Raw genomic sequence first — 23,491 nt, 5'->3', positions numbered from 1 at the left:
TCTCCTCAATACAAAGTTGGTGACAGGGTATGGCTCTCTACCCGCAATCTTCGTTTAAGAGTACCCGCTATGAAGTTTGCTCCGAGGTTCATCGGTCCTTACCCCATTTTGCAAGTCCTGAACCCTGTTGTCTGCAAATTGTGATTGCCTTCCCACTTTCGGGTACCAAATTCTTTCCATGTTTATCTCCTTCATCCCCTCATTTTAAATCGGTTTCATTCGGAGTCTCCTAGCCCAACCTCGGTAGAGACTGCAGCTGGAACAGAATTTTAAATCAAAACTATTATTGATAGAATTTACAGTATCCGGTAGAATGGAAAAGTTATGGTCCTGAGGAGAGGAGCTGGGTCAAAGCTTCTGAAGTCACTGCTCCCCGACTAGTCCGGAACTTTCATTCTAATCATCCAACGAAACCAGGAAAGTGTCCAGGGGCCACTCCTAGAGGAGGGGGTACTGTCACATTCGTGGAGCTGCTGCTGCCGCGCTTACCGCTCCGGGTGCGCTGGGTCTCCCGGCGGTCATCATCCCTGGTGGGCTCTGTGTTGTCGCATCTTGCTGGCGCTGCCTCCGGCGGGTTCCCTGGGTGTGGGCGCCGCCATTGTGCCCGGCATCCACGAGAGCGTGGTGAGCGGGTGACGTCATCGTCTCCTTCCGCCAATCGGGAGAGGGCGGGAAGTTCAAAGGCAGACGCCGTACAGAGCCCCGGCGCCTGAGTATCGTCTTTCCAATGATCACCAGTGCTAGCAGCGTTCAGCATGTTCTCAAGCTGAACGTCTCCTGTGTTCCAGCGTTACAGAGTATCTTTCAGTGGGACATTCCCTGTGCTACCAGCGTTACAGAGTATCTTTCAGTGGGACATTCCCTGTGCTACCAGCGTTACAGTGTATCACTCAGTGGAACCTTCCCTGTGCTACCAGCGTTACAGTGTATCACTCAGTGGAACCTTCCCTGTGCTACCAGCGTTACAGTGTATCACTCAGTGGAACTTTTCCTGTGCTACCAGCGTTACAGTGTATCACTCAGTGGAACCTTCCCTGTGCTACCAGCGTTACAGTGTATCTTTCAGTGGGACATTCCGTGTGCTATCAGCGTTATAGTGTATCACTCAGTGGGACATTTTCTGCGTTACCAGCGTTACCGTGTATCTCTCAGAGGGACACCTCCTGTGCTTCCAGTATTACAGGGTATCCCTAAGTGGAACGCCTCCCAAACTTCCAGAGTTACACTGAATCTCAAATCCTCATTTATTTCTTCAGCATCACTCACAAGTTCTTCATTCTTCTGTGTGCTTCAACATTGTTCTCAAATCTTCATTCATCTCTTCAGCATCGCTCACAAGTTTTTCATTCTTCTGTGTGCTTCAACATCATTCTCAAATCTTCATTCATCTCTTCAGCATCGCTCACAAGTTCTTCATTCTTCTGTGTGCTTCAACATCATTCTCAAATCTTCATTCATTTCTTCAACATCGCTCACAAGTTCTTCATTCTTCTGTGTACTTCAGCATCGCCCCCAAGCCTTGGCCACAACTAATTCTTTAGCATTACACGTCGGTTACAACGGCTAAGTTCTGCATGAGGAAAACCTACATCCGGCCATCCCTGCTCCGGCCCAGCTGTGGTTCCTCCTTCCGATCATCGGAAGAACCCCCAAGTTCTCAACACTTCCAACCCAGGTCAGTGACACTCTCCACCTGTCCACTTCTCCAGTAGGTTTGATACATTTCCCCCATTATGTTTTTTCATTTTGACTTTCAGACTTTCAAACTTTCTGCTTAGTGCTCATCAGCTATGGCATACATTAATTGTTAAATTTAGGGAACACCTGGGCTATATTTATTACATATGTCAATTGTGTGTGTTTGAGTCCTTTTATTATATTATATATATTAACTGAAGAACTTCTTAAAATTAAAACAATTCAACAGAAAAGACCAAAATGTGTCATCCTATGAAAGCATAGGATAAGACACAGAATCTGCTGCTTCTACTAAGCTGTGTCCAGTGTCAGACTGTGGTATGAATGGCCCACCGGGGAAATGCAGTGATAGGGGCCCATACTTAGGGGTGTGGACAGCCTACAAAGCGGGTGTGACCAGCCTCCACAAAGGCTTGAAATGCACAATAGTCTTGTGCAGTGTACTGCAACATATCTACCATGTATAATACAAGTGCACAGTCTGGAACCTGATCCCTAGAGGAAGGAGTGGGCCCTCAGGCAGTGGGGCCCACCAGTGGTTTCCCCTGTACCCCTGTGGGCCAGTCCGACCCTGGCTGTGTCCATCTGCAAAGCATGTAATGCTCAGATAAAGGAACACCCTCCACTATTTTATCTTCTAAATAATCTCATTCCACAGCCCTCAATCTCATTTTTGTGTGTTGGTTAAAAAATATATCCGCACTTGTGTCTAATGCGTACTCAGAAAGGAACACTCCTGATCTATCTAACTTCTCCCATTTACTCACATATATGTTACCATATTGGTCCATAAATCCATGTATTTCTTTATAATACTGGTGCAGTTGCACAAACCTGGGACATCAAAAAAGAACATTTGTGCTACTTTTTTACTGTTGTGATTTGTAATTGTCTTCATTTATTTTCTCCTATTGAACTGTCTTCATCCAAAGATAGAGCATAAAAGATCATTTTTCACTTTTGTGTTATTCATCTGGCAATGCTTCTTCAGAAGCAGAGGTTTAAATAAGAGACTGGTTGGCAGATCAGCAGCTGTGGAGAGTGTGGGGAGAAGCACAAGCATGCACCACAGGGATGCACACAGAAAATGCTCAATGACTCCCCCACACAATTGTTACGGATTATGCTTGCATAACTCACAGCTGTTCAAATTAAAGTAGGCCAAGTGTTGGGATGTCAGCCAAACATGGGAGTTGCTAGTTGGACTAGGATGAGGTTTTGGTGGATCAGGAGTTGGGCTTGTTTATATATGATTTTATGTGTCTAAATGCTGAGATGTATATACTCAGGAACTAATTATCACAATGGGCCTAATTCAGACCTGATCGCTAGGCTGCGATTTCGTACAGCGGGCGCGTTGCGTGGGACAAAGCAGATCGCGGATCGCCGCTCAGTGATGGGTTTGTGTGAAGAATCCATTCACACTGTCTTTTGCAAGGAGATTGACAGGAAGAAGGCGTTTGTGGCTTGCAACTGACCGTTTTCAGGGAGTGGTTGGAAAAACGCAGGCATGTCCAAGAGTTTGCAGGGAGCGTTCCTGGCGTCAATTCCGGCTCCGGACAGGCTGATGTGATTGCATCGGCTGAGTAAGTCCTGGGCTACTCAGAGACTTCTCAATATCTGTTCGTACAGCTCTGATACACATGCGATCGCACACTTGCAAAACTAAAACACACTCACCATGAAGGCGGCAACTATCTGATCACAGCAGTGTGGAAATTGCCTGCTAGCGATCAGGTCTTAATTAGGCCCAATGTTTCATGCTGGGAAAATAATCATTTTTCTCCAAATAAAATATTGTAACCAATATAATAGTAAATGATGCTAAAAGAAACTAACAAACATGGAGCCAAGGTCTCTGTTGTGATGGCAAAAAAAGGAAAGGACACAAAGGTTAACACTGCCACATTCCTCTAACTAGAGCAACAATGTTTAAATATCCAGTGACATCCATTGACTCTTTCTCCAAGGGCATTATAACCCTAGAACATATTTGGGTCTAACTTTATTTTCATTTCTCATGAAATTACTATATTTGATCACCAAAACTGATTCTGTGACCAATTTGAATAGTTCCTGTTGCTCAGGATGAGAGTAGTCAACCAGGTAATGAAAAACCAAAGCACTGCAGTTTGCTAGTGACCTCCATATTATTATTGATAGAATCTGGGAGAAAACACTGTTAGTGGCACAAGCTGGTCACTGTCAACCAAATTCTCTGTTTAAATCACCACGCAGTGGACCTGATTATGAGTCACATGTTTTTCTGAATTTTAAAATGCAGTGGCATCACTAGGGGGGTGCAGACTGTACCAGGGAACATCATATGAGGGGGTGACAGCAGGAGCAAGGAAAGTCTCTGGGGGCAGTTCAGTATTCCCAGGAGTGCTGTACAAGCCTGAATAATGCAAATGTGGGCATGCCACATGGTCACACCACTTTCCCCAGGAGGACAAACCCTTTTTGGGCACACACCTTTCTTGGGCACTGTGTTTTTGGACAAGGTGACACCAACCATAGTAATGCCACTGCAAATTGGAATACTAATGCAACTATATGCATGTCTTAATGCATATGCCTCACATAATCCTCTTTTTACATTTGCCAACACAGCTGTCATCACCAGTAACAGCATTTACTACCACTCCATGCTAGGTGCAACGGATACCACTGAAAAAGTTGTACCTTCAGCATATGCATGACTCAGAATATGGCATAACTCTGGCTTTATACCTGTGACTCTCACAACACTTCCACGAGACAGTTCTCTTCCCGGCTATGCTCAGCTGCCAACCAGAAATGGCAGTTTCACAGATGGACAGAAGTATCTAAGATCTGTCTGTCTCAGAATCACTGGGAGATGTGCAAAGATGCGTCTGTTTGCTACAGGGCATTCCTAGTTTGCTAAACCTCAACAGATGTAGCCACATTCGGACCTGTATTTGACTCAGAATCAGGCCCAGTATGAGTAGCTAATTTAGCCTACAGTGTGTTTAGTTAATGGATTATAGTCACTACCCAAAAAGATATTTGTATGGAAGGTATCAAATAAAAAGTGGACTTTTATTATTTTATTTATTTGACTATATTTCCCATTGTGCTGCTTGAGAAAGGTTTCGGGATATTATAAAATCAATTATACAAAATCAATATTGTGGAGGCTAAAAAGTTCATCAACATAATATAGCAATGACTAGATAATAGTAATTCTTCAATAGAATAATTTATATATGAATGTAGAAATATTTCTGCAGTTTAGAAATAATTTGTGACTATATGAGTCATTTGAATTATAAATGTACTGTGGATAGAGATATTTTTTCATTGATACATACTGATATTTTTGAGTCTTTTATTTTATTACAAAAATATTTAACTTCTTTTTATACCAGCTGTTTACATATCTTCTTTTGCTATTTGTTGCAGCACATAAGTAGTCGCAGGCACAAAGACAGAGCTGCTGGGAAGCCACCCAAACCAAAATATAGTCCTTACAATAAAGTCCAAAGGCCTACCACTCCTATTGGGGTAAGTAACAACTACTACTTATAGTGTATAAAAATAAAAATCATCTATTGAAAACCTATAGCAGATTATAGATCAGATTTCTCAGAGTTCTCAAACGTAGTCCTTAAGGCACCCCAATTGTCCAGGTTTTAAGTTTATCCATGCTTGGCCACAGGTGAATTAATTAGCACATCAGACAATTTGATTTAACAATCTGTGCTGAGCCATGGATATACCTAAAGCCTGGACTGTTGGGGTGCCTTGAGGACTGTGTTTGAGAACCTCTGTACTAGATAATATGTTGTAGTTTGAAAATGCTTGGGATTAGCAAACTGAAATAAACTATACCAATGTGAGAAACATTGTACGTCAATTATAGAAATATTCCACGTGTCAGAAAATATGCCATGTCTTTATTTTAAGTCTAATCATTTGTATTTCATCGTTTAATAATAACAAGCAGCTCACAGATATCGCACATTCCAACTAGCTATAGTAAGAGCGTTCCTAGAGAGGCATTTTGTTAGTCACAGAGAATTCTCTTGTAGTTACAGTATCTCTGAAACACAGCTTTCTCTGAGTCTGCTCATTGTCCAATTTCAGGCTAAGACTGGATATAAAAGTTATCACATGATTTACAGCACTGCACAAATAATGTAACTGACTCCTAAGGAGTGTGTATACATAATGTTTGCTATATACACTCAATAGTTACTTTTTAGGTACACGTGTACTTCTACTTAATAGTGCAAATATCATATCACCCAATCATGTAGCTGCAATTCAAAGCATACCATCATGCAAACAATTTTCATGAGGTCATGAGAGTGTTCATACCAAATACCAGAATGAGTAGGAAATGTGAGAGCTAAGTGACTTTAGAGCATACTCAATGTATCAGAGCTGTTTTTGTATAAAAAGGCCACCTAAGGCTTTTTCTTATTTTTAATACCTTTTTGTTTCGTCAGATGTATTACATATGTTATCATATTTTTATTGTAAAATTGTGTTGCTTCATTTTTCAGCATTTGTAATAATGCTGAAAACTGCAGGAACCATAGAAATGAATTGAAGTGTGATAATTTTCATATGTATCAAATTTTTACTTATTTTTTTCACACCATGCATTATATAATTATCATAAGGCATAATTTGCATCATACTGTAAGTGGGTTTTTTTGCAACCTTGTTCTGTATTGTTAATGTAATTATTATTTTGCAGTAATTACATTTGCATTTTATACTTTCACTGGTATTTTTAATTTTTTAATTTTACATCATTGGCAAGGATTTTATATATATATATATATATATATATATATATATATTAAATATACACCTTACGCTATCATACCATGCTGTCACATTTGCCTAAAGGCAACCAAAAAATAGGAAGAAAAACTTGCAAAAGCAATAGCAATAGGAGGAAACTCAATGCAAGCACGGGGAGAATATACAATCTCCACACAGTTAGGGACATGTAGGAATCAAACCCCTGACTTCAGTGCTGTGAGGCAGTAATGCTAACCATTGAACGATCTGTACTGCCGTAGTTCACAAATTAGTAGCAACTGTATGACAATATAATGGTAACATGGACCAGAATCTCTACAGAATGTTCCCAGCACTTTTTTGAATCCATGCCAATGAGAATTCAGGCTGTTCTGGGGATAATGGAGGAAATACCAAGTACTAGAAAGCATTGCCTTATAAAGCTGTCTCTGAGTGTATATTGTATAAAGTATTTGAGAGTATGTATGTCTATGTTCAGTCCTGTCAAAATCCTGTGCTTGTTCCTGTGATCCACTATTTCATGGCTAGTTTTAGACAAAATGTGGCCCTGAGTAATGGTCATGGAGAGGCTGCTACATGGTGAAGGATACAGCAGTGGTTCTATGAAATGATCTATGAACAATCATGTCTTCACTGTTCTCCAGCAACCAATCATAGTTCAGAGCTGGAGAAAAGTCCAAACATTTATCAGTGTGCACTAGATCTGTTGATATGGCTTTGTTATGTTAGAAAAATTAAAAAGAAAAAGAAAAGTTGGTTTCCATCTGTGCTTAATTTGTTCCCCTACCTTTGACCATGGAATATATTCCCCTACCTTTGTCTCTGGAATATATTATACTGTAGAAGACCACTACAGCATTTTTGCTACAAGGGATGCCACATTATAAATCATTGACATATCTGCATTATAAAATCAATGTACTATATATAATATATTTGCACCTCTCAAACGAGACCTTGGAGTTGGATTTAATGGTGATTTCTGCTCATCCCAGCCTGACCAGCTTCTATAAGCACAAGGCCAACACTACTGTATAGTAAACCATTCAAATAGGCACCTATCCAGGGCATTGTTTCTGTAGTGTAAAAAAGTGATATTCCTTTAGTAAAATATTTAAATATACTTTCCGTTAAAATACTGTACCACTGACGTTATGATTGGGTTCATAATTGAGCCAAATAATAAGTGTTTTAACAAGATTTGTCCACATGCTAATCCACAATAGAAAAACAATGGTGGTATCAAAATACCTAGATCCTTACCATTTGTTTACCACTTCTGGGAGGTAAAATTACATATGACATGTTGTAATTTTAATATACAATCAGAGTTCATATACTGCTTCCTTTTCATTAGAATCTTGTGTACAGCAAATATCTACAATATATTTTGCATCCTTATAATATACAGGTAAAAAACCATCATGACTAGAAACTCAACATTAAACATTTCTAATGTACATCACTGAGTAGCACCTTGGGGAAAACAATAACAGCAATACTACAACCTGGATTATTTTTTGAATGGTCAACGCACAACTTTTTTTTTTTGTCACAAATGAAATTCAGTCTTGTATAAGTACTTACCATTTAATCAGTTACATATATTTCCACCTAATTTCAATCAGAACCTTTGGTAAACCACACTTGAGTTTCTATAATTGTTTTAGACTTGTTTTTTTCTTCAAATTAGCAAATCCTACGATGGAAATAATTATCTTAAAAGAACATCTTTTCAATGTTCTCAATCATTCCATGAAAGTAACTACAGCTATTAAAACATGCTGCATATAAGAATGGATTTTTGTCCTCTAGGGTTTTCACTGTAAAATTGAGATAAGCTCTCAGTAAAAGCATTTTCTCTTATCTAAATATAGCATGTCTGGTAAAAAAAATAAAAAAATCGTTTTTTTAAATTTTTTATTATAACATAACATTTTATACTATGTTGTAATCTATTTCTTATAGTCAATCTAACAATCCCTACATATTTAACATTTTAAAATAGTTCTTAACGCACTTAGAGCTTTGTGTCCAGTGAATACCCCTTTCATTATTCTTTCTAATTCCACTTTTATACAACATATTGCTCACATTTTCAACTTATAAATTGTTCATTAATCTTGAAGACCAGATGAAAGTGATCAAACCTGGACTCTTCCTCTGTGCTATGAGTAAAGAGCTAGCTTTATCAATTAAACTGCAGTATCATTTTGCAGCATCTATGCAAGTGCTTACTTATAATAAACTGAAGTATAATTGGAGTACCATGTTAACATGTTTGACTACTTTACACCATTCATCAACATTTCTATTTAACTTACAGTTTTTAATTTACTGTGCCAAAGGATTGTACAGTATATCATCATTATTATTAAACTTTATATATAGGGCACCATAAGTGGTCTGCAGCATCGTAAAGATGACAAAACAATAAGAGAGTACAGGATAAAACAGTACAGTACAGAGAACAGTACAATACACTACTAGATGGGTAACAAATAGCACTACAACTCTTAACACAACATCCACTGATGCAAGAGTTGCAATGTAAATATTGTGATGTCATCAGAAGAAACAAAAACAACGAAGGAGTGGAGTCCATGGGCTGAGAGCCCAAGGAGGAGGTTAAGAGTGTAGCTGGTGTGAAAGAGAAGTCAAAAATGAGAACAGGAGGGAGGAGGGCCCTGCTCATGGAGCATTCAGACTAAATTAAACATAAGTACTACACTACTGATGTACAGATAAAATAAAACTAATATTTCAGGGCCAGATTAAGGGCCACATGGGCCTGTTACTGAAAATGTTCAAGTGCCTATACTGATAAAGGGAGGAGGTATGACCATTGCTGTATGGGTGTGGCCAAAGGCATGTGGGCATGTACACACCTTACACCATCAGCCCCACTGTCTCCCTAAATACATAAAAAAGAAAAATAGAATAACTATTTTAGTACACATGATTTATGGCCAACTGTGTGCCCAGATAGCCATCTGGTCATCATTATGCTGCCATTGTGAAAGGCCTATTTATATGTGTAGGCCTGGAGCTGTAGCTCCATCTGCCTCATTGTTAATCCAGTCCTGATTATTATCACTGTTAAAATGTATTATTGTCAACTAGCAGTATTATACCCCTTTCACATCACACAAATAACCCGACAATGGGTCAGTGTGCGGTGTGAAAGCACCATGTCGGAAATCCCGGGTCGCCTGACCCGGCAATTCAACCCAGGAATAAAGCAGTGTTATACCCGGGTTGAATACCAGGTCAATGGCAGCGTAAATGGTCTCCCGGGTTGATGCGACCCGGGACCCATTTACTACAACAGGGAGAGGCGGCGCGGAGATGATCTCATCTCCCAGCACCACCTCCGCCCCCGCTGCCGGCTCTGCCCCCCGCTGCTATGGCATATTGCCGGGTTGGGGAAGCCAGCAGCAGCGTCCAATGCCAGATCCCACCCGGGAAGGACCCGTTTCCAATTCCTGGGTGGGATCCGGCATTGGCGGTGTGAAAGGAGTATTAGACTCACCTTACAACTAGTCCTGGTTTGTCTCCACTCACATCCTGCTATACTTACCTTGTGGCAGCTTTTCCTCTCCTTGCCTGTCCTGTCTCTACAACAGGCAATAGGAGCTGTTGGGGTGTGGCAGAGTAAATACGACAGCCATCCTTGATTATTAAAAATATATTATTATTATTATTATTATTATTATTATTAAAAATATTTTGTTTTAGCCTATATTAATAAGAATCATTTTATTACAGTATGGCTATTATTATTCAGTTAGGATTACATTCAGTATACTAAAGAATTATGGAATATATAAAAATGAACATATATATTCAAAATGTACATGATTTTTCTTCCAAGATAAAATGTTTTTATTATTATTATTAATAATAATAATAATAATAATAATAATAATACTAATAATATTATTATTATCTTATTTTCTAGTATTTAGTAATGTTCATTATATGAAAACTGCTAAACTCATGTCCCTTTTGTTTTCACAGATACAAGTAGCCTTTTCCAAACAACGTCTAAAGCCATTATCTGCAAGGATATTACCAAACCCACTGGCAGCAGCTGCAGCTGCTGCCGCAGTTGCTGTCCACTCACCTTTCAATCTCCGAACGCCTGCAACGACACTATTTCGTACTTCAGCACTTCCTTCAGCACTTCTGCGTCCAGCTCCTGGGCCAATACGGACCATCCACACACCTGTTTTGTTCTCTCCTTATTGAACTTCAAGCAGGGATAATTGTACTGCAATAATTTTTTTTTTCCAAAATAAAATACAAAAAAACTATGCAGTGTTTATTTATAGTTTGAAATAAAAGTAAGCCACACATTTTTAATCGTTGAAAATGCTGGAGTTGAGCAAGAAAGGTTGTATTTTCTTAATGGAAGCATTCCTTAATGTAAAGTTCTGTTGTATAAGTTGTATAAATAATTGCTGTGACCTATAGACAACACTCGTCCTGATCCATGTCTTTCTTGTTTTATTAGACAACTCTAGGAATGAGATCCTTTCTCTGTATACTCATTACTGAGAATGTCCTGACAACTAGACAGAAAAAAGGGAAACACTTGCTGCTATATCATAATACAAACATGATCACCGAGCCGCGGCGGGGAGCACTGCTTAATAGTTTAGTAAAGAGGACACGGGCATTCACAATGCCAAGGGGGGTGTAGTACGGGTGACCGGCGGTCTCCAGTGTGGTGAAAGACAGGAGAAATATTTACATTTAATTAGAGTATTTTAAGCATTGGCCTACAAGTTTTGGGCAAAACCCAAGCATTCCATTTAACAGATCCTGTACCTATATCCAGTATGTAAAGGGCATTATAAAGTTCCAAAGTGCATAATGGAGCTCATTTAGAAGTGGATGGATTTGCTATGTTAACATAGACAGGAAAAGACATGCATAAGAAAATGGATATTTACATGCATAGGTTTAGTTGTACACACAGCACCGTAACAGGACAGCAGTGCACCCTCTGCCAGCCCTGCTCCCTAAACCTGTGACATCATGATATCACAACTAGGCTCCGGTAAAGCTGTGCCCAAAGCATCCTAAGGACGTTCGGAGCAGCTCCACAGGCTGCAGGGTGCCTGCCCACCGCATCCCTTGGATGCTCCAGGCAGCTGAGCACTAGCAATACTGGCTGCAGGGTGCAGTTCCAAGCACCCTGCAAGTAACATGCACCCACTGCACCACTCACACACATAGTGGTATTCAGATTATTATTATTAAATGAGAATGTCACACTTTCAATATTAAATGTAATTCAATACAAACACAAATTAAATACCAAACTTCTGTTGGTTCCTTCTTTAAAGACCAAAGGCCTAATTCAGATGTGGTTGTAGGACAGCACATGCTGCAAAGTGCTGATGTTTGGTAGTTTGCGTATGCGCCAGACCCGTACTGTGCATGTGCAGCAGAGGTCTGCAACATTGGATGCAGATCGGCAGCAGACTGTCAGTGATTGAGAGTCTGCTGCCATATGGGGGCAGCGAGAGGCACTGGCGGCCTTTGTTTTCAAAACAAAGGCATGTTGCCACCGCTGTGGGGGAGTGACTAGGCCAGGATTACCGATGGAAGATTTCCTGACTTCTTTGTTGGATCTGCAGAATGAGAATGGCTTGTGCCACCCCTGGGTCACACAGTTGGCTGATGATGTTGCAGATAATCCGATTCTGTGTCCTAGGATGCATCTCAGATCTCTAATGCAAGCAGGAGGCATGACACCACCTGCTGCATTACCATATTAGTGCTATCACTGTTGCTTCCATGTAAACAGCAGAGATAGCAGTTCCAATCACCTCAGATCCCAAATTTTAATCTGCTTTCCTATAGTGATACACATGAAAATATACATTAAGCAATGCAAATAGATGGCTGTGATTTGATATTATATACCAACGATGCTAAGCACTGTCAGCTAGTGGGGTCAATACGCAATCAGTGGCTAGATAGTTCTGCTGATCATCATCATTATATATCATTACACTAGCCCATTAGCACCCACAAGACAGACATTGCCTAATGCATCTTACCTGCAGATGCATTACACCGGGTCAAAGTAACATTTATACGGCTTCACTGTATTTGACCTATGCTGACCCATCCCTGTTCCGCCTCTCCAGGTCATCCCAACTATATGCAAATACAAAATCCTTATACACATTTTTGGGGTGCTTGCAAAATATCAAAATTTGTATCTCACACCAAAAGAGTACAGTATGTATTTCCACCTCTAAAAGAGCTCCACAATTATTCAGTCTGTAGTCTAATCCTATGGTTGCCATATATATATGACTAATTCTTAAGTTGGGAATTCTCTGTATAAGTAGAAACACTGTGAATCCTTACCAATCTTCATGCCAAGTGCACCGTCCTGGGCACCTGAACTCATTTGACACTGTGGATGTCTTGTAAAGCAGTAATGTTATGTTGCTGTCATATTCCATTTAGAAAAAGTTGCAGAAGCCAGAAGGAATATACAGCTTGCAATTACTAGCAGATCTCAGAATTAGATTTATATTAATGTGGAAATCATTGTGAGAAAAATAAAATGTTTTCTGTTGAATACATACATGAAAAAATAAAACTTTAAAAAGCAAAGAAATGATGTACATTCTCATCCAAAATATGTTTACTGCTGTATTATGGATTGTTTCTTTAATAGTGAATTTAATACAGTATGTAATGTATTATATGTGCCACGTATGTGTGGGCTACAGTCTTAAACCCCTTCTATGTATGTGATAATGCTTTCTGTATCAATGCACAGATTTACTCCTACTGCTCAGTTTTTCTTGGTAAAGGCTTCTAACGAGTATACTATGGGCTTTATAGCTAAAACGTTGTTACACTCTGAAATGAGAGCTAAACTGGACATTGGGCCTAATTCACAGCAGCATGCAAGTCACAAAGTCACTACATCTTTGTCTGAAGACACATCGGAGCAGCTATGTGAACATTGGTCATCTGGGAAACCCTCTGGATACACCGTAACTCAGGTGTCCTAAGGTGAGCTCAGGGAGGACAGAATCCTCTCGTGGAGCAGAAATGCCCGAAAATGGAGCCAACATCCAACCCCTCACCCCCCGTGTTTTCTGTAACACTTCCTGTCTCCGCCTCAAAATGTCTGAAGCCTGTCAATCAGGCTGCAGCGTCCTGGGCACTGCGAGCGATCTTGCAGAATGAGATCTGCACATCCATCAGAGATATACGTAAACCATCGGGTATGCGAATATCTCTGAATTAGGCCCATTGTCACAGTATGTTTAACAGGGAATTGATGCAATGCCATTGTCATTAATGTTATGTTTAAATGAAAATACATTCCATGTTTTAAAGATAAAATACTGATCTCAGAATATATATATATATATATATATATATATATATATACTTTTTTTTTTGCTTTTTTAAAATTTAAGTCCCTGGGTTTTCCAAAACTTATATAATAGTCTGAAAAGACAAACACATGATTTGTTTCATATGAAGAAATTACAGATGAAGAAATAATTTATTGTGTTAGAATAAGAAATATGCATACCATAAAGTGAAATAAATTATTAAATGTGTATTCACAAAGTAGACTCAAACTTAAATTGTGTTAGAAATGTTATTAACATAAATCCTTGCATAATACTTCCTCAAATTGCTAGCCCTGTCCTAGTGTATAGGAGCTGGTACTGGCTTGATGGTGACATTTTTTTTAATTTATAATATATAGAGTGAGAAAATTATTTGGGTAAATGTAATGATTCGAGCATAAATGAAAAATTGCTATAGCAACTTCAAGAATGATTACAGGAGCGTTTGTTAAAGAAACAATTCCCTAAGAGGTGTGTTACTTTAACATATAATCGCTGTGGTTCACAAAGAGTGATTGTTTTGTTTGCTCCCTTTGAGTTCTAATGTATTGCAAATTATTTAGCATTTGCACAGTGAGATGTGGATATCATGACAACTAGTCATATGATATGATGTAGTGAGCAGAAATGCATGGAATGCCCTACTCTCCAATAAATAGGCCCTCTCTCCTCCTGCCGTTGTCAGTATTTAACCACAGGACATCCTCATGACTGATTGGCTGCCACTCAGAGATTACGTTTCTTTCACCTGTTTTGAAGTATAAACCAGTGTCTGCATCTTTTAAACAGTTTTTCATAGTGGCAGATCGGTTCTGCAAGGGATACTGTACACTGAAATAAAGGAGAACCTCCAGAAAAATGGCAGCTGCAGCTTAATATTGAGGAGTTACAAAACTCCCTGTTTCAAAAAAATCAAAGCAAAAAATAAACATGCATCTAATTCATGGTAAGGATAACAAAATTACCAACTCCAAAGGCATACTTGTGCAATTGTCCTAGTTCCAGATAAAGATTTGTATTTGGTCTAGTATTTGCTGTAGAAACAAAACAGTTGCTTGAAAGAATTACATAGGACTTGTAAATTGCAGTTGCATTACTCTATATTTAGCCTAACAATCAAGGACAGGTCCAGCGTATAACGATGTACTGTAAGTATACAGAAACATTTTTTTAATTCAACAATTTTTACTCAGATTATCATATATTGAAATAGACAAATAAGAACAACTGACATCCACATATACAGTGGTAATGCAAACAGTTAAGCAGAGCAAAACAACAATGTCCAGTGACCAAGAGAAAAACATAAAGTACAATCTGCAGTAGGTGTAAAACAGGAGTGTAAATTATACAGTATATCAGGAATTATGTATCATAAAGTAAACATATCATAAATGTAGCAGATGGTTGATTAGCAGATGGTAGACAATCAGTTGGGTTTCCTGCTACCTCCCCTATAAAGAGGTAAGGTTCAACTATTCCAATGGTGCCATACTGTACCGTGTCATATTTAAGAGCACAGTTACATCTTGAACAGACAAACCTTTCATGTCCCATCAAAACCATTGACAATGATCTAAACTTTTGCCAACATAATCTAAGTAGAGTACAGAGATAGAGCAACATTGTAGAGAGCAACCACAGAGCGTGGTAAACCAAACAGACAGGCAAAAGGCATATCTGGAGGAACCAAGACACCAGTCCTAGCAATACATCCTCGCACTCTGTCCCAGAAAATTATAAATACAGGGCAATCCCATAGCAGATACCAAAAGGTACAACTGACATAGTTGTTCTGCATGGCATAGCTAGTAGAGACTTGCAATCTTCTTCAGAAAGAGCATGCAGATCCCTTTCCCACCAGAGCTGCAACCGCTGCAAGTCTTCCTCGCACAGGCTATCTAGAAGCCGAAAATAGCACAAGTAAATGAATCAGCATGAGCCCAGGTAGGTAAAGAGTATCCAATAGGGAACACCAGCAGTGTCAGAACTAATAGGACCACCTACAGTGTTGGAGCACCCAATGGAAACTAAGCATGTCTCATTTACAAATATCTATTAAACATAGTACAGGGAGTCTCCAAGCCCTCCTGCAATTGCTCAAATGATTGGAGAATGCCAGAATCGTAAAGCTGACTCAGTGAGACCAGCCACAACTCATGCCCACTGAAAGACATCAATTTTAGCAAACCAGAGTTACCCCACAGAAGTAACAATGGTCAAAGCCCCAGTTTCCAATGTAAGTAGGTAAAGGTTGGTCAGGGCCGAAACTAGGATTTTTGTCACCCGGGGCAAGGTAGTCATTTGACACCCCCCCCCCCCGCAAAAAAAATATATATATATTTCTTTTACAATAAATAAAAAAAAATAATAATAAAAAAAAAATAAATGAATAAAAATATTATATATATATATATATATATATATCTCTTTCAGAACTTTTTTACCTGAAAAATTGCCTTTTCTAACATAAATTTCATATCCAGGAAAAAGTGTCCCCATTTTACACAGTACGACAGGCAAGTGTCCCCATTCCCCATTTTACACATTGCGGCAGACAGGTGACCCCATTTTACACATTGCGGCAGACAGGTGTCCCCATTTTACACATTGCGGCAGGAAAAAGTGTCCCCATTTTACACATTGCGGCAGGCACGTGTCCCCATTTTACACAGTACGCTGGCAAGTGTCCCCATTTTACACATTGCGGCAGGAAAAAGTGTCCCCATTTTACACATTGCGGCAGGCACGTGTCCCCATTTTACACAGTACGCTGGCAAGTGTCCCCATTTTACACATTACGGCAGGAAAAAGTGTCCCCATTTTACACATTGCGGCAGGAAAAAGTGTCACCATTTTACACATTGCGGCAGGAAAAAGTGTCCTCATTTTACACATTGCGGCAGGCACAGGTCCCCATTTTACACAGTACGCTGGCAAGTGTCCCCATTTTACACATTGCGGCAGGCACAGGTCCCCATTTTACACAGTACGCTGGCAAGTGTCCCCATTTTACACATTGCGGCAGGCACAGGTCCCCATTTTACACAGTACGCTGGCAAGTGTCCCCATTTTACACATTGCGGCAGGCACAGGTCCCCATTTTACACAGTACGCTGGCAAGTGTCCCCATTTTACACATTGCGGCAGGCACAGGTCCCCATTTTACACAGTACGCTGGCAAGTGTCCCCATTTTACACATTGCGGCAGGAAAAAGTGTCCCCATTTTACACATTGCGGCAGGCACAGGTCCCCATTTTACACATTGCGGCAGGTGGTGGAGGGAGAGAGAGAGAGAGAGGGCGGGATGTACTAAGATGTTACCCTGCGCTAATAGCCCTCTTACCGCTTCGAAGCATGTTAAAATCATCCTCAGCCTCCCGACGCTGTCATTCTTTCTAAGCAGTTTCTGCATCATGTTTCGATAGTGCATACAGTGCCTGCGGAGGACCAGTACAGCCAATGGAGTCAGGAAACAATACGAAGGTATCACGTGATGCAGAAACTGCTTGGAAAGAATGACAGCGCCGGGAGGCTGAGGAGGATTTTAACATGCTTCAGAGCGGTAAGAGGGTTATTAGCGCAGCGTAACATCTTAGTACATCCCGCCCAGAGAGAGGAAGGGAGAGGGGCTGACTTACATTTGAAGCGGTTCTCGCCGCTCTTCAGCCGCCTCTCCCTCCTCGTCTGCGCGGCTCCCCCTTCTCCCTCCTCCGGCGGGGTTTCGTGGAATGACGCGTTTGCGCCGTGACGTCACGACGCAATCACGTCATTCCGCGAAACCCCGCCCCCCGAGCTGGGCACTTGGGAGAAGGGGGTTTCAAAGTCTAAAAGTGCCGCGGCGGGTGTTAGGGGGTCTCGGCGCCCCCTCCAATCCGGCGCCCAGGTCGCCTGCCCCCCTAGCCCCCCCCTAGTTTCGGCCCTGGGTTGGTGCCAAAGGCAGTAGCTCTAACAGAGAAAGAGCTAGCTTGATCTTGATTTTCAGTATGAATACAGACCTTGAAAGTGGGGCCTCACGATCCTTCTGATTTTTGGGTTTTAAGCAGGAGATGTCAGAAAAGTTCCCTATGCACTATACAATAAAATGGATATACTCTGTTTATTTATTGAAAGTCTGCTGCAGAAAATCACTGTCTTCTTAAATTGACATACAGTAATGCATAGAAAGGTAGATTCTTATTTTTATGATGTCTAACTTAACAAATACGAGAACTGGGGGAATAGCACAGATAGTGGTTGTAAATAACTGTATAGACCAAGCAAATTTAGGGCCTGTAACATAGGTTGACCAAAGTCGTGTCAGTGCTGTGCCTTCGGGTGTGGTATGGTTTGCCGGTGGTCGGGGTCCCGGCGACCAGCATACCGGCGCCGGAATCCCGACCGCTGGCATACAGGGAGAAAAGATGTTGGTATGCCGGCAGTCGGGATTCCAGCGCCGGTATGGACCACCCTCGCCTTGGGTTGCTGCAGATCTGAGAAGTAACAGTAATTCCCAGGTGATGATTTTAATTGCCAATATTTACCAGCTGTGCAAAGGTAGCCAATCATAAAAAGATCTAATGAATGTATTACACAGTGGTCAAATATGGTAAAAAATAAAAGACTGTGGTAATAAAAATATCACAATTTATTGCATATATCTTGCGTAGAAACAAATGTACAGTACAAACACTATGTAAACCATGTAAATATTATTTTAGCCTATACCCAACTTATAAAAACATTTCATATACAGTATATGTTGTTTTATAGATTAAAACAAATTATTAAGTGCCCACAATACAGTTAGGACATAGACAATATAGATTTCACAATTGCCAGTTCTCACCACTGTAAAATGCTACAACGTTCAAACTGTTCAGATTAATACAGTATATAGACAAACTTGAACTTAATGTACAATTAGACGAAGCTGGTGCTTTTTTAAGCTCAACTGTTATAGTTAAAAATGGACCCTGTGATGGTCTCCCACAGGATCTTCTTCATAAAATTCAGCAGCAGCTATATAAAGTGTTGGACTAGGGAGTGAAGGACGCACCAGTGAATGCAGTGGTAGGGGCCAAAGTGTAAGGGACAGCCACCAGATGGGGTATGGCCAGCCCCCACAGAGAGGCATGGCCAACCATTAGAGATTACATGCAAAGAATAGGGCCCCTTTATAAAGGAGGGACACAGGTATCAGGACCACCCACTTTGCTTGGCAGCAGGGCTAATCTTGGTATAGTTTCCATAACAAACCAAGCACCCAAGTTCATCTATGATCCTGTTCCACCAAGTTACTGACCCCTAGTTGAGGTGGTGGGCCCTCAGGCAGTGGGTGCCCAGCAGGAATTTCACCTGTACACCTGTGCCCAAGTTCAACCCTATATACAAAATATACCAGCCCGCATGTGCAGGTCCCATAACTGCTATAGAAACAAAAGTGGATGGTGAAGCTAATAAAAGTATCAGTTACTGTGAACGCTCCAATGTTCAGATTTGTACTGCTGCTATATAGGCATTCACCTTAGGCACCTGTTCACCTAGAATCACGCTCAGTCTATTTTCTAGTGATAAGCCAGAAGGGAGCCTCCTCCATGCAGCCAATGATTTCTAGCCATAAGTGGAACAGGAGGAGTTGGTCCATTAGCACTATAGGAGCAAGTGTCACTGACAGCCTGAGAAGATGGTGATTAGTGTGGAAATAATCAGATAAGTAGATCTGAGAAGGTATGTAAATGATGAACAAAAAAAGGAAATACTATGCTGCAATGGTGAGAAAGATACTATATATTAACTGATGACCAATTACAAACAGACTTCTTCTGACTATATATAAAAAAAAAATATTGTGGAAACACACACAATATAATATTACTGACGTCAATAATACATTTCCAGTAATGCTGCCAATAGTAATGGATATGTGGCTTATGCACTCACAATGAACACTGCTCACCAGAAGATAACCAGTCAGATCACCATAGATATTCACCACAGAGCAATGAGTATGCTGGATTGATGGTAATAAGAAGTCATTTGAGTTATATAAAGTCACAGCAATTTATCAAATGAGTTTGTATGATTCTCCACTAGAATGTTCCCCGGTATGCAGTCTTTAATGCCGGTCTATACGCAAAGTGAAGGTATAATATGGCTGCTCATATAACACTTGTTATCTTACAGCAGAAGTGGCGGATCAGCCGTTGGACAGCCGATAACAGCTAGTGTGAATGGTAAGCACATTTGTATGTCCTGTGTGGGCTGCTGGGCACACAGAAGATCAAGGCTGGTGAGCAGTGGGATGGAGGCACCAGTAGTGTACAGAAAGGCCCCAATCGACTAGTTTCACTTCTATTCAGGAGCTTTTTTAATAAAATGAGCAGGTGTTATCTTTTAAATACAGACGCCGATATATGTGCCTTCAAAGTTCCACTGGATGCGTTTGAAGATGCAGCATTGGATCATCATCACGATCATTGGTGTGGCCACTGGGCATCTGAGCTGCATGCTCAGATAGCCCTCCACAACTAGCTGACAAGAATATGCATCTGAAGACACAGTCACAGGCCTCAGAATGCCTCAAAAACAGGGCTGACACACCCCTGTTTTCTAAATTGGTCTCCTTCCCTGCCCACAAATGCCTGTAGACTGTCAATTAACTGATGTTTGTGGATACACTAAGGGACGGATTTAAATCCCGACAGATGTGCGGCCCATGCCACAAAGTACCAATGTTTAGTACTTTGCACATACGGTAGTTCCATACTGTGCTGACACAATACAGTTCTGCGACATAGTATGCAGTACAACATCAGACTGTCAGTGATTGAAACAGGTCCTGAAGCCCATAAGTACCAACATAGAGATAATATGCTAAATAAGAATACCTTTAAAAATAATAACTCATTGATGCTGTTTAAGAAACAAATTCTGTACTCTGAAAATCTTTATCATGAGACTTGCATTTTAACATACATAACTAGATTTAAATATGTATATAATTTTTATTAATGTATCCACTATGTAAATAAGCAAAAATTCAGGAGATTTCAGAAAGATGGGCAGATAACAATGCCACTTGGCTTTATTACCATTGTATGGTCCCTTCATGGATTATGCCACTCCAGGAAGTAGGACCGCTATTTGAGTGAAATCCAAGAGATGAAAGTGGTTTGAAATACAGTACATGATACTTGGCTGAGATTCAAGTGGCACTTGCCTGTCATACATACACGTAGAATACAGAGCTATAGTAAAGCTATTTTTACAAGGGCCATTGCAAGAAGTAAAACAGCATAAAAATAGATAAAGCATTTCTATTGAAAATATGTTTGTTGTTTTTCTTATTTTATTTATTTACTGTAATTTATTATAGTAATTTATAATTTATTTACTTAACATTCCATTGTGTGTGTTCTTCAAAAGAACATATAAAACTCTCCATGTCTAGCAAGCCGCTTTCATTAAAAGTATGAGTCCCATTATTTGTCAATATAATATAATACATATGAGTTTTATTTTAGACACAGTCTGTGTTGGACTGGGGAGTGAAGGGCCCAACAGGAGAATGCAGTTACAGGCCCACGGCTAAGGGTGCGGCCAGTTACCACAGGAGTTTGACCAGCCCCCAAAGAGAATTAGCCAGCCAGTGTCAGACTGGGGCATGAACGGCCCACTGGGGGAATGCAGTGGTAGGGGACTATGCTTATTGACTTGGCTAAATATATATATATATATATATATATATATATATATATAATTAATACTGCTAGTGCATGCATGATAAAGTAAAATATTAATAACAGCAATGCACTGTAGAATATACACCATAGTCCTCTGCATTATACTGTAACATATGCATAATGAACCTGATCCATAGAGGAAGTGGTACCCCCCCCTCCCCCAGAGAGTGAGGTCTACCAGGAGTTTCCCCTGTACCCCTGTGGGCCAGTCCATCCCTGGAGACTATATAACTGACCCTCTATTATTGTAACAATATATAATTTGAATGTGTGTGGTTCATTGGGTCTACCTGAAAAAGGTTTACAGTGTCTATGTTGACCCCAAAAGGTCATCGTGCACAAGGTCGACATGGGAAAATGGTCAACATGGTGACTAGGTCAACATGGCAAAGGTCATCACTGGAAAATGTTGACATGAGGTTTTTTTGGTGTCGTTTACTCTGTAAAATGACCGAGAACCCCAATTAGTGCACCACATCCTTTTGCATAGCTCGCTTCACTTGCCATGCTGTGGGCAAGGTGGCTCGCTCCACTGTCACTGCGCTTGGCACAGGTTACTATTCCCAATTGCAGTCCACATGGATGGTAAAGTATGATAAAGTTGAAAATGAAAAATAATTTTAAAAACTTATATCAACCATATGCTGTGTCAATTATTGCCATGTCAACCTTTTGACCATGTCGACCTTTTGACCTTGTTGACCTAAAGCATGTTGACCAATAGTGGTCATCTTATTGACTGTCTACCTATAATCCGGATACCAATTTAAATTCACATCTGGAACCTGACAATAGATAAAGGGTTGGGCCATAGACGTGCGCAGGAGCCAACACAGGGGTGCTACTCTGGGATTTCCTGACTACTCTTCCCACTCAGTCTATGTCTCAGAGCTAGGGGTGGATTAGGTAGTCCGTGATCCGGCAGCATAGTCAGATTAAGGAGGGGGGGATACTGTACCGTGGGCACCCCTTTATCAGGGGGCCACCCGGCCAGAGCACACTGACATAACTATCTCTCCCTCTTGTGTAGCATAATCAGCCAGAAAGAATGCAAGCAAGATAGTCTGCAGTGCAGGTAGAAATACAGGAGTGTCAGGTTACATGAGCTACTGACAGAGCTTCCCAACTAGAAGAAAGATAGGAGGGGGCAGAGAGGAGTAAATTACCCAGGGATACCAGTTTACCCTCCTCCTCACATGGGTGTCTGGGCCCTGTGTAACTGGTTATCTAATGAGAGCATTAAGGTCTAGAAGAAGACACACACACAGAGTTCTGCTGACTCCTGTCCCAGTGTGTAAGTAGTACAAAGGCTGCTCCTATTTTTACATGTCACAAGATAAATTATAGATTTTCATTTTCTATGTATATTTTAAGGTTGAGTTGTCTTTGTTCTACTTAACTTTATAAAATAGTTGTCTCTCACTTAGGTGAAGCTATAACAGTACCCAGGCATTATTAACCTATTAGTTTACATCTAATATACACCATTGGTTTACATTTAATATACACATCCATACATCCCAACATGACCCATTCCAGATAGTACAAAATTCTCTCTACCCAGACTTTTCTCTTAATTTATGATTGCAATCACCTGTGTTGAAATACCTCTTATCAATTAAATAGTTCAACACAGGTGACGCCAATTACATATTGAGGGAAGTCCAGGTTGCAAGCATTTTGTCCCTCCTGGAATGGGTCTAATATACACCCCCCTTTCCCCCCTGGCTCCCCTGTTGTATGTGCCTGGACTCCCCCCAAGGCTTAATCTGACCCTGCACAGCAGAGGTAGGAAGTTCCAGAGCGGCACACCCATGTCGGCTCCTGTGCATACCTAGGAGTGGGGCCCTCATGCACAGGGGCCC

At 40.5% G+C, this 23,491-nt stretch overlaps 1 protein-coding gene across 4 annotated transcripts in view; it reads left to right on the top strand.

Annotated features, from left to right (window-relative positions):
* ZNF385D (zinc finger protein 385D) overlaps positions 1–13,976 on the top strand; it is a 442,245-nt gene extending 428,269 nt beyond the window's left edge. For all 4 annotated transcript variants that reach the window (XM_063922204.1, XM_063922205.1, XM_063922206.1 and 1 more), the window contains 2 exons: positions 5,125–5,226; positions 10,519–13,976. In XM_063922204.1, coding sequence (XP_063778274.1) covers positions 5,125–5,226; positions 10,519–10,749 — 333 coding nt within the window. In that variant the 3' untranslated portion in view covers positions 10,750–13,976. The remainder of the gene's footprint in view (positions 1–5,124; positions 5,227–10,518) is intronic.
* Positions 13,977–23,491: the final 9,515 nt, after the last annotated feature.

The sequence above is a fragment of the Pseudophryne corroboree genome, chromosome 5, assembly GCF_028390025.1.
Source record: "Pseudophryne corroboree isolate aPseCor3 chromosome 5, aPseCor3.hap2, whole genome shotgun sequence".
NCBI lineage: Eukaryota > Metazoa > Chordata > Amphibia > Anura > Myobatrachidae > Pseudophryne > Pseudophryne corroboree.
This window is presented reverse-complemented; position numbering and strand designations above follow the sequence as displayed.